This window comes from Solea senegalensis, linkage group LG1, assembly GCF_019176455.1.
Source record: "Solea senegalensis isolate Sse05_10M linkage group LG1, IFAPA_SoseM_1, whole genome shotgun sequence".
In the NCBI taxonomy this organism is placed as follows: Eukaryota; Metazoa; Chordata; class Actinopteri; order Pleuronectiformes; family Soleidae; genus Solea; species Solea senegalensis.
In genome coordinates this window covers 26379200-26391986 of record NC_058021.1, presented here as the reverse complement: position 1 = coordinate 26391986, position 12787 = coordinate 26379200, and the positions used below count along the sequence as shown (strand labels likewise).

At 36.9% G+C, this 12787-nt stretch overlaps 2 protein-coding genes across 3 annotated transcripts in view; both read right to left on the bottom strand.

Moving 5' to 3' along the window:
* The window catches only part of stau2 (staufen double-stranded RNA binding protein 2), a 78410-nt gene extending 77356 nt beyond the window's left edge, over positions 1-1054 (bottom strand). Inside the window, exon 1 of the mRNA XM_044029472.1 lies at positions 976-1054. The gene's annotated coding sequence lies outside the window, so the exon portion shown is untranslated. The remainder of the gene's footprint in view (positions 1-975) is intronic.
* Positions 1055-2389: 1335 nt separating this feature from the next.
* Positions 2390-12400, bottom strand: ube2wb (ubiquitin conjugating enzyme E2 Wb). Of its 2 annotated transcripts, none has more exons than XM_044041027.1 (6): positions 12358-12400; positions 11358-11449; positions 7487-7589; positions 4927-5082; positions 4747-4822; positions 2390-4657 (listed from the first exon to the last, which is right to left on the bottom strand). In XM_044041027.1, the coding sequence occupies exons 1-6, from the start codon at positions 12394-12396 to the stop codon at positions 4644-4646; spliced, it is 480 nt and encodes a 159-aa protein (XP_043896962.1). In that variant the 5' UTR covers positions 12397-12400; the 3' UTR covers positions 2390-4643. The 2 variants fall into 2 exon arrangements, with proteins under 2 accessions (XP_043896962.1, XP_043896969.1); XM_044041034.1 differs by lacking the exon at positions 12358-12400 and adding an exon at positions 11831-12037.
* Between the last annotated feature and the right edge of the window lie 387 nt (positions 12401-12787).

Genomic DNA, 12787 nt, shown 5'->3' with positions numbered 1-12787 from the left:
ATTGTTATTCAGGATTCCATATTAGAGTGGAATACTCAAGGGTCAATATTAGTCCCACAATGTCAATATATCTTCTTTCCATTATGTCCCACCTTTAAAAACAAGACACATTGTACCATTGTTATGCAGACAACACCCAGTTTTATGTCACACCTGATAAAACCTCTTTAATCACAAACCTTGATAACTATAAACGTTGTGTATTAAGAACATGCCTACAGCTACAATCTAATACATCTGACTTCACTGGACTAATGTAACTAAACTAGCACTGATATGAGCACAAGATGTGCATGTTTTCCACGGCGCATGAATTCAACATGTGAGCACATCATAGTGTAAGTGATATCCGTGTGTTTCTCCAGTGCACCTCGCATGTCCCTGATGTTCTCGGGGTCACAATCCTGCTTTTCGCAAATATGAATGTGATTCTACGTTGGGGCAGACTGAGGACACGAACGAGGACGTGCACACATTCTATAGTTACAATGAGGCATTATGTCTCAAACTACTGCACACTTAAATATGAATGTGATGCTACGTTGGGACAGACTGACAGGGCTACAGAGCTGTCTACAACCCCCGAATCTTCATTACAGCTTCGACTATGTCCAGCTTAGCCGGAAGCTAACGTTACCAACGAGGAAAAACATCATTTCCCACAACTGTCAGCCCCTTAAAGCAAACCAACAGAAATGGTAAACAAGCGTGCTGTCACGAATATGTCACTGTCATGTCTACCGTTGGTTACACAGCACATAGACACCTCCAGTTACGCTAGTTTAGCCGGTTAAAGCTCATCATGGCTGATCGGCCGAGCACCCCTCTTGCTAGCATCTTCCTAGCGCCCCATCTTCCACGAAAGTGAGAGGAATTTCACTCCAAGGATATAATACACGGCCTGACGACAGCGTAACAAATAATCCCGAGATTGTCTGACAACACATGGACAAATATTATGGGGTATTTCGTTACCTTTGTCCAGGGCCAGACCCCAGTTACACCTCCAACATTGGCAAACACTAAAGAGAACTGGATAGAGGAGGGAACGGACCACGTAATTTGTCAGGGTAGAACATGAAAAATTGCCACATTAGAGGAAATTTCTTGTCAATTTAGAAGCCCACTTGTAACAATTTGTCTGGTTGTCGAGTGTGATTTTTGTATTATTTCCAAATAAACTACCCTGTCGTCAATACAGTTTGGGGTTAATTTTGAATGAATCACTGACCCCCGCGGCGTAATGAATGGTTCATTCCCAGTGCGCTTCCTCGGAGCTTGCAATGTAAACTTTGATTCGGCAACAAAATGTCTCTTTTTAGACATATTTTCTCTAAAGAGTCAATTTATGTCGCGGATTAGAATAAAGATATCTTTATTTTAATCGCAGCAGTTTGCAAAAAACAAATAACTGTGACGTAAAACAGGACTCCGAGCTCACAATTCAAAATATAGTTGCACTGACAGAATAGCCTATATTTTTCCAGCATTAAGGCAGTGCGGGGTTTACCTTTGGGATATGTTGTATTCATTCTGTGAGGTTGGGTGCAGTTCGCCCGGCGGACATTTTACATGTGACATTATGACAAGCACAGGTGTAAATAATACACTTAGTGGCGAATTAATTGCACTTAACTGCTTCAGTTTCAGGGTCCTGGTAGTGTGCATGCTAGTACACTGGTCAAATCCTCTTAGGACACTTGAAACAAAGGGAGGCCATCATTAATGGCATCAGTGACACCTGTGCTGTCAAAATGTTTGCAGTGCAAAGGGCTTATTGAAATATATTTCGAAGGGGAAAAAATAAACTACACAAAACGAAATTAAAACGATAGCCAAAAAAGAAAGAATTTGGAATCTTAAACATTCTTAAAATGTTTCGGGGTTTTTATGGTACTACTCTGATATGACCGCTAGATGGCGTCACTAAACCGCATCAACTTCAGTTGAATGTCAAATATGAAACAGTATTTTTTTCTTTGAATATAAAATACATCTAGAGCTAAGATATTAAAAAATGTTCATGAAAACTCTGGTGCATGTACTTAAGAATTAATATGACAGAAAACACTGAAATAATAAAAATACAGTTTACTAAATGTCATACACACAGTTGCTGTTATGTACATTTCTGCATGTTGCAATTCAAAAATCCTACATGGATAATCATTTGACCTTTTCCAAACATGTACAATCACTTCCTGCAAGATAAGTTCAATGAAATAGTTTAACCGTTACACTGCGATACTTGTTCTCACACAATACAAAAACATGTAAGATTATTCTCTTTATGTGCAACACTTTTAATGGATGTGATTTCAACTGGGACTATTTAGGTTTTTTTTAAATCCACAAGTTTGTTTTAAAGGCTGCAAATAAGACTGCGGAATAAAAGTGAATCTTTGCTTTTATTATTGATTATGAAAATGAACAGGCACCTATTACATGGAGCTTGCACATCCCAGAACAAATTTTTAAATATAAATAACACACCCTCATTAGTGTTGATCACTCACAAAAACCTGCAAGCTAAGAGTTCAAACCACATTGAAAAGGAAAACAAAATAAAAATAAAGTGTCACATCCAAACTCTTGTAACATATTCAGTTGCAAGTTTTTCAAAATCTCTACTGCTCTACATATGTCCCCACGCGAATGCTGTTGTGACTGCACTGACACAATATTAGTTTTGGACCGACCGTCCTTTCCTTACAGCACAGTGGCGGTGCACAAGATCATTACAATGAGGTTAATAATAATAATAATCCTTTTTCTTAGAAACAAATCATTGGTTAAATAGACTACTTTTAAGTTATCAATGTAGTTCTGAGATAGCAAGTGTGCTGTGGTAATCTCCTCTACGGAGTAGAGAATCATCACATTCACCCGAGATCATTCAAGAAACTCAGCTAGACCCTGGAAGAAGAAAAAAGAAAAAAGAAAAACAACACAAACAAACCAATGATGGAAAAATTCAAGTATCTCTGACTGGATGGCGATAAACATCTCTATAGGAATGGAGTGATTACAGTCTTAAATGACAAAGAGCATCTGGAGGTTTGTAATGTCCATCCAATAAACCATTATAATAAGTTATGGAAAGACTTAAAGTTGTCACAATGTCTGATGCCAATAAGAAAAAGTAGGGTTTAAAATTGCATGCATCCCCACCGTAAAACTACATAACATTTTTTTTTTAAAACCAACAGAAGTATTTGCTTCCAACTGTACACATCTCAATTAGCAAAAGATGCAGATTTATGTCCAATAAAATAAAGCACTCCTATTATCATTCTGCTATAAAGTAAATGCATCCTCTGCTAATTTGTTTTTCACATCATCCAACAATTCCAAGATGTATATACAATAGTTTCAGACATGTTATCAGTTTAAAACATAACAGTCTCTTTTGGTGAAAATATAGCTAAATTCAAAATATTTAATCGGTATCTTTTTAGAGGTGACCTCTTTACTGAAAAAAGTACCTGAGCCAAAAACTCTGACCAGGGGAATCACAAAACCCTCGTCTCTACGACTCTCCTTTTTATCATTCATTTACGTTCTGAAGATGGAACAAAGATTTCAATTAAATAACATACAAATTAAAAAAAAAAAAAAAAACTCAGATATATACTGACCCATCAAAACAGCCTCCCCCTTTCAAAGTATCAGCTAGTTGAAAAGTACAAAAAAAGAGTCAAGACATTAAAAGATTAAAGCATGAGTTTAAAAAAAGAAAAAAAGAAGTATCTCACAAATAATAATGGATCACTCAACAATGGTCTCTTGCAGACATTCTTTAAATAGAAGAGGTCACTGCGCATTCTCCGTGGCTGGACTAGTGAACACTACACGAGCTCAGCCTAGTTTTATTCCTGTGCCGCCGTTCTGTCAAACAGCAGGAAGAAGTGCAACCAGGTCTCATGTTGGAAGATGAAGAAGGAAATTTGTGTACTTTTGATACAGTGGTTACAAATTAAAACCCTTTAAACCTGATAAATATACGGAGGACCGCTTACAAAACAACTGCAAGTTGAGGACAATGAACTAATAGTGCCTTTTCTTAATAGATACTTTCACAGTGCATATTATAATATATTTTTAAAAAAAACAAAACCAAAAGAAAAAAAAAAGAAAACAGATGAAGCATTTCCTTGGGAGTTATGATGGTCCGATCCCTTCCAGAAAACGATTCAATTTGGATTTCTCTTTGCAGGCCCAAGCATGCATCCATCAGTTATTATTGCACAACACAAGGACCTTAAAATGCACCCATACACAAAAGGAAAAGGAAAAATAATGATCTTAAAACCGGAATTATAAATTATCTCACGACAAATCCACCTTGCTTGCTTGCTTGCTTGTTTGTTTGCTTGCTCCCCGCGTTTCTAATTCACCGCTGAAAAAAAAAATCCTTCTTGGGTGCATTTGAACTTTCGATTATTTTTGTATTCACTATTATACAACCAACTAAAACATGCATCCATCTGTCTGCGGGGTGGGGGGTGCAGTCAAGAGCCTCCAGCGCATGGTGTCCACTGTTCCAGTCAAAGGTCAGAGCTCAAAGACTGAATGATTAAAAAGTGCTTTTTATGTAGGTCAGTAGGGCTTCTTTCTTGTACGATTATTACAAAGTTTGTACATTAGCATGTATCGTCTGTAAAAGCAAACGAAAACAGTTTTTTAATCATGACATCAACCGAATGCAGATTATGTAAAGGAGAAATGTCAAAGCAAAACACTTACCGTGATACCACCATTTTGTCTTCTTTGGATTTTTGTTACACGTTCTTACATAAAACGAATTATCAGGCGGTCGTCTCTGCAGGGGAAAAAAAGAAAACAACAATTTCGTTTTAAAACTCGACAAACATCACAAAATGAATCTCTACGTTTTAATCCTCCCAGATATTCCGGGGCGAGTACCTTTTCTTTGCAGCTGGACAACATGCTGATAATGCTAAGACAAACGGATTGCACTGAGAGGGCGGGCGACCAATCCTCCGTTAGAATAGATAGACAGATGTGACCGTTGCTATACACATGAGGATGGACAGGTATATTCTCTCCTGTGAACATTACCTGCAACAATGAAACAAAGAAACACAAGATAGATTAATGAATGTGTTGTAACAATAATAGGTGGTGAATGTAAATCATATCAGATTATTTCTATTTTTAACAATAAACTCAAACCATTGACTTGCTCTAAGGACATAATAAGTCAAGATTATGTGAGATTTTTGGAATGGAAAATAGCGACACTTGTAGTATAAGCTTATGCTAAGCTCTCTACAGTGACATGGGGCTTTGGGATTAGGACAGGGGGGCTGTGCTGTGGTGAGAGAGGATGAGAGAGAACAGGAAGACATAAGGATCAGGGGTTATTCGCCATTAAAAGGGTGCAAGATTTAGGGCTAACTGGGGAAGTGGGAGAGGAGAGGAACTCAAAGGTTTAGCTCTTAAACCTTAGTGCTTGGTAAATTGCTGTGGGAATAATACACAACTCCTTATATGGACATCCTGGGGTGTGTGTTTATAGGTCACATCTTCAGGCTTTACAAAATATGTTTTTTCCATCTTCTATGTGTTGTTGAGTCAAAGTTGTGATCAATTCATATATAGCATATATATATATATTTAAAATGGGAGTAGCAATAATTGTGCAAAAATCCTTTTAGCACAAAATAGCCCATTTTTATTGTATTTTTCTTAAATCACAAATTCAATCAGATTAGTAGTTTTTGGTTTTTTTTAAATGCTCTGTGTTCTAAGGGTTTAAAACATATACAATAAATAAGGGAAAATCAAAAGAGGTAATGATGGATAACAATGGTTTTAGGCAGTTTGGCACCAGATATAGCCTCACAGGGGGAGAATGCAGGCTTCAAGTGACAGGATGAGTGTAACATACAGGACTGGCTTTACACGCAGAACATTAAGTTTTAAGCAATAAGTGAAATATTTACAGAAATTGCAGTGTTATTTATACCAGCTGGTGGGCAGGTACATTAGGTACCCTGTCACTTCTATACTACCATTACTGTTATCTTTATATGCAGAATTACGCAAAAACTGCAGAACAATTCAAAAAACGTCAGTTCATCCTATCTGTCCAAACTTGGAGGGAGAGTGCGGTATGGCCCAAGGAAGACCCGATTCAATTTTTGGTGTGAAACCGAGAAATTAATAAATGCTGTCGTGAAGTTGTTGATACATTTCATGCTACCTTGGTGTAAGGGTAGGTGAGGGTTAGGGTAAGGGGAGAGTGGAACAACAGCATATCCATGCACTCTCTGAGAGCCCTCTTGTTTAGAGCTGAAATAATTATCCATTAACTATCTATTACTATCTATTATGTGTAACACTCAATTTTTAGAAGAAAATAACCAGCACCTCCTCTGTTAACTACGCACTCATTCTGAACCTAAGGGAAAACTGAGCTTCTCTCATATTTCCGTGACATTTTCCATGATATCAGCAGGTTCACTGATATTAGACAGGGTCATTGTGTCATTCATAAATGCTTTAAAACGCCTCAAGGCAGCAAGTTTTTTTTTCATTTACAAAACTTTGCTGACAAAAACAATTACTCAAGAGTATATTTGCTGAAGAAAAACAAAAAAGTAATTGTCATTGTTGACAACAGCATTCGCAACTGTTGCTAGTGATGTCTTAATACAAGTAATGATGGAGAGTGCAAAGAGGACCACTTTGAAAGCCTGTCCTTTCTCTATGGGATGATCACAGCTAAGTAGCAAAGTTTATCTAATTTTGTCTTCACCGCCTCATTCTCTATTTTTAGCTCGGAAGGATCTTGATGAGTGAACCAGGAATCACTGACAGGCTCCAGTGGAGTGGCAGCTTTCTACTGGAGTCTGTCAGTGATTCCTGCTTGCGGTGTTTACAAGATAGCGGTCATTCATTACAACAACAGTAAAGCCAGTATGAAGTGCTTATTGCAGGAATCCAGAGAGTGAGAATAGATGACTGTTTAGACAGGTATTTCGTTTTTGAGTTAAAAATTAAACCTCTGTATATTGTACCATCACATATGTCTGTGGTGGGAACTACAAAATCATTTCTCTCTCTCTGATCAAAAGAATTGAACATTAAAGCAAGGGTATGTAACTTACAAGTAAACAGTCTTGCACTTCACCAATTTCTTTAGACAGCAAAACACACCACTGCTCAATTTAGTACAAACCAGCACTTCATGCCTGGTATGACCAGTCGTTCGCTAGTGTTATAAAACATTGGGTAAATATTTTGGTATATAATGGACACAAGTGAGTAACTACCAATTATTTAAATTTTTTTCCCAATTAAATTACTTTTAAAGTAGCCTAGCATCTAGAAACTAATGTATGGAAAGTGTTGTTTGGTGCAGACATGACTTTCTGATTTTTCAGACAGGGAAATGCTTTTCACAGTGAAACACCTTCAGCCACATATACATACATGCAGTGAAGCAAGTTCTGCTTACCTGAGGTGAATCAAAGGGATATCGACTACTAAATTTGAAAAGCAACTGAAATTTCTCTCCTTCATACAGTGTTCCAGATGCTCCCTCCATATCTACAATCCACCTGAAAAGAAAGCACAAAATTAAAATATTAAACCTCACACTATTCAGATAGATATTCAGATAAAAATGCCATTTTGCCACTTTAAATTAATTTGAGGCAACTTTAAAACTTAAAAAAAAATGGAACAAGTAAAACCAGAGTGACAAATATCCTCCTGTCAAGTATGTTCACTTTCTTTTATTTTCTTGTAGGCATGCTAAAAATCTGACCATGCACTTTGGTAGAGACAGTCAATCCCACATACTATAACGTACTATATTAGTATCTTTAGTTATTAGTATTAGTAAAAATCTTTGTGTTTACTCAAAAGCAACCTTTTTTCCATTTAATCAAGGCTAGGTTGCTGTTTGTGATAAACACTGATGGTAGATTGATATATAATGAGTAAATTAAGATTGGCTATCTCCTTCAATCTCAGTCACCATCTCTTACTCTGGAGTATACATTGGTTTTAGTAGTAACAATTATTAACAATAATTAACATTATTAACAATAATTTGGGTTCAATGGGAGCAGGTTTAAGAGCCAGCGGCATATGATTGTTTAAGTACCTGACTTTAACCCGTGTTAAGTTTTTATTTTAAAACTGCATGAATTGTTCCTGTTTTTTTATGGATGTGTTCCAATAAAACAATTAAAAAATATATTTACAGTATAGTCATTACAGCATAGCTAAAACAACAAATGTAATGGTTTGGTATAATCAAAATCTGAGTTGTCAATGCTGTAGTTAGTGCGTAATGTTTTTAATCGGACTCATTCCAGTGGCATTCAATGCTTGGGTTATGACACACAGATTAGTATTAATGTGATACTCTATTGATCCGGTGGATGAATCTATTTTTGCCCGTGTAGCCCGACGACAAAATTGTGCTGACAGAGACACAAGGGATCCAGGGCCCTGTTTGCAGATGACTGCGAACACAAAGGCTTGGTTTGGACAGTGTAACTTATAAAAAGGAAGAATGTGCAAAAATGTATACTAATGATTAATTTATTACCTCACTCTTCCCTTCCAAGTGAACATATGAAATGTTCAGTTACCATGAAAACTCAAAGTTTATCTTATCTAACACTGTGGTGTTTTGAACAAGGCAGCCTCTTTAGAGCCGAGTAATGACAAACAACAATTCATATGATCATGTGACTGTACACTTTTTTTGTACACATTAATTAGGTAAGTATCGTTATTTTAGGCTTCCAACCATGAATCGAATAGTCGATAATTAAATTAATTGTCAAATCTTTTGATGCAAAGTAAATGCAAATATTTTCTGGTTTTGTTGCTCCATATAACTAAGAGATCATTAAAGCTGAATAATTTTGGTCTTTGAACAAACAAGCCTGATATATACATATATATACATATATATACATATATGTATACATATATATATATACATATATATACATACATACATACATATATATATATATATATATATATATATACACACATATACACACACACATATACATATATATATATATACATATATATACATATATACATATATGTATATGTATGTATGTAATATATATATATATATATATATATATATACATATATTATATATATATATATATATATATATATATATATATATTAGTTATTAGTTAACGGCGTTAACGTGCTGCGTTAACGCTGGAGACTCTTATCGCGATAAGAAAATTATCGCCGTTAATCTATTCTCAAAGTTGGGTCTGGGACCTGGGTCACATAGTGAGCAAGCTATGAATTTCACTTTGATATGTTAGCGGATGTATACCTGGCCCAGAAGGCTCTGACCTGGCTGGCCGGATGTGTACGTTCGTTAATTTATTGTCATTTTTGTTTTATAACGGTCTATGTAATTTACCACGGTGAAATGGTTTCAGGTTGGATATCCAACCGCGGTCCGACAACTGTCTGAATGAATATCCAACCTGAAACTAACTTCACGCGGTATAGCTTTAGCTAACGTTATCAACGTTTGCTGATTAGTTGCTGATAGTTGCCTACTACTACTAGCAATCTTACTCTGATATACTTTTTCTGTCCTACTCCTAATGTTAGGTGTGATGAAAACAGAGGAGCCACTTAGCAGAAGAAGAATTCAAATGAGCCATTTTAATCTAGATTAATCTAGATTAACTCCAAGATTGCAGTGAGATTAATCTAGATTAAAAAATTAATCTATGCCCAGCTCTAATATATACATACATATATATGTATGTATGTATGTATGTATGTATGTATATATATATATATATATATATATATATATATATATATATATATATATATATATATACACATGTACACATACATATATATATACATATATACATACATACACACACACACACACGTGTGTAAATATACATATATTTATTCAAGTCCAGGCCTGAACATTAATGTGCACAGCAGAAACCTCAGAGGTGAAGAACAAGAAACTGACCTACTTTCTAATAGACAAGCAGTGCAGATACTAAAGAGACATGTGGATGTTTTTCAGGTTTATCGCCTTGCGCCTCACTTGTAGCCCAGGGCACAAGATCATTTAGGGCATCATACGAGGTTTGAGAACTTCACCATGCTCTATTTCCCACCAAGAAATGAAGCTTAAAGGGAGGCAATATACACATGACGGTGAATTACACCTGATGCAACCCACCCCTAACACAGGCAAAGACTCCAAGGACACTGTGCTCAACTTGCTCAAATTCCCCATTGCCTGGTGATTATATGATCCAGTCAATAAAAATAACACAATGTTTCTCAAGAAAGTGGGGGAAAGGACCAAATCAATCCCTGTCTAACCATGTTAAGCCAAGCTATTGCTGTATACATGCAAAAAAAAGACAATGCCATTAAATAATAGAGCACTGCGAGGCATCATAACAATGTCATCTTATCACAGTCACATCTTTACAGCATTGTCACCAGGGAAGGCTTGTTCCGGTGCTTGGCAAAGGCTAGCTTGAATTTGAGTGATAAGAACACAAATCCTGAATTCTGTACACAGTGAAAGAGAGCCGACCCAGGCTGAAGAGCTATTTTAATGTGTGAGTTGACAACAAAAGACACACCCATACATACCACAACAAAGTTATGGATGCAGAAGCCTGCAGAACTGGTTGGGGAACTTGTCAGTGAGACAAGTGAAATGCCAACACAATAACTTTTTTGCTACAAAACTGTTTTAAACTAACAAAAGCACTGAAATCTGCCTCTCAAGAGGAAGTCTGAAGTGAGTGGTAAGGATGAGTGTAGACCAAAAAACAGTAGCAATGCTAACGGTTTACCTTTGAATGTACTGAATCCAGTACACGATGACAACTCCAATCTTTCCTATGTCAGATTCTTAGCAAGAGTATTCATGGGCAGTGAAGGGAACACCAAGACAGAAAGGTCAGTTAAGCAGCCTCTGATCCATGCTACCCTAAGACAACTCCTGCATGCATGCCAACCGTTAAATATTTAATGGATGAATAGTGACACTGCATTAGAACACTCTACTGAGGGGCCAGAGCAGCCAGTCACTTGAATCATCCAGATTTCTCTTGTACAGTCACTGCTGAATCTACAAGAGCTTTGTGTCTTTACACCTCCTGCCTGGTGATATTGCAACAGTTGCCTTTACCAGTTACCACAGTGTTAACCCATAGTGACGAAACAAGCCATGTGGGATGTGTGTTTATTCACATGTGGAAACATTCTCCAGTGAATACTATATGTGGCTCACTGTTTACTGTGTTTAAAAAAAGCCAAAGACAAACACTCACTGTGTGATGGTGTTCTGTACACTTTTTTCATTGAGCGTCATTCCTGGGGGTGGATCATTTTGAAGGGCTAATAATTCCTTTTGTAGCCTTTTCTGTTGAAGACACAAACTCAGATGTTGAAATATAAACACATCAACTATATGACAGAGGGTTTAGAAGGAAAGAAGGCAAAGGAAAAGGGAGGTAATACAACAATACGGATGCAAAGTCCCACAGTACAAACGCCACATCAACAATAACAAGGAAATAAATACCAGAGGAAAATCAAAATAGAATGTTCGACATTTTGGAATTCATTAAACCAAATTAACACAGGATACAACATATGTTTGCGTATGTTCTCTAACGACGTCGCGGCTGTGGCTAAAGTAATTAAAGACAAACTCCTACATCCTGAATTATTTAACGCGTTTCTTAAAAACAAAACCGAGTAATGGCAGACGAAACGAAAGTATTAGATGTTGGCAACAAACCGTATTCATTGCTCGTGAAGGTGTGTGTCTTTATCAGCAGAGGCAAATCTCTCATCGTGAACGAGATGCACCTGTTCCGTCCAGAAGGAAACTGCAACTGCTCAATCTGCGCACCGTCTCGTTAGCTAGCTAACGTTCACGTCAGCTAAACAGAAGCCAGAGCAACGCGGAAATTACACGGACGTCATATAATGACATCACTTTCTACGAGTTTTCATCAGCGTGTTGCTGCGAAACCACACCACACACAACCGTGCCGAGTGCTACATTTATTCTCCAGAGAGCTGGCTTCTGTGTTCGCCTCGACTTAGTACTGTTGATGGTGGTGATGGGCTAGTAGAGTTGCTAGCACATAGCACGCTAGACCAGAACACTTTACGACAGATGTCATGGCTTTTACATCAATGTCATAGCTGATTTAAACAGATGCACGTACGTAAACAAAGTGGTCAATAGACTACCATGAAAGCCAACTGTGTAGGTGAGGTAATTTGCAAATATGTGATCGCTGTCAATTGTATTCTTACCTGCATCGACGCCATGATGGAAACCCCCCTGCCCCGCATCAGCGCAGAGTGGAGGACTGTACGTCAACGAGTCACGTGGGAGAAGTTGTTTTTGTCAAAAGCATAAACGGAGTCAATTTTATTTCTACACCTGAATTCCATGAGAAAGAAACATATAAAGAAAAAAAGAAAACAATAAGTCAAATGTTTTAAAGATTTACATCAATATTATTATATTGATTGACATTTTGTGTGGTGTTCCACCTACATCTTAGTTGTGTGTAAACATGACAAAGGTCCAATGGCTATTTGTTATATTGCAATAATTGACCTGTCCTTCTGCATTATAAGCACTGTACTATTATACAACACTATATATGTACACAACACTATATATGTACACTCCCTCTGTATGTAACCTGTGTATTTTGTGATCTCTCACGTCTCCATG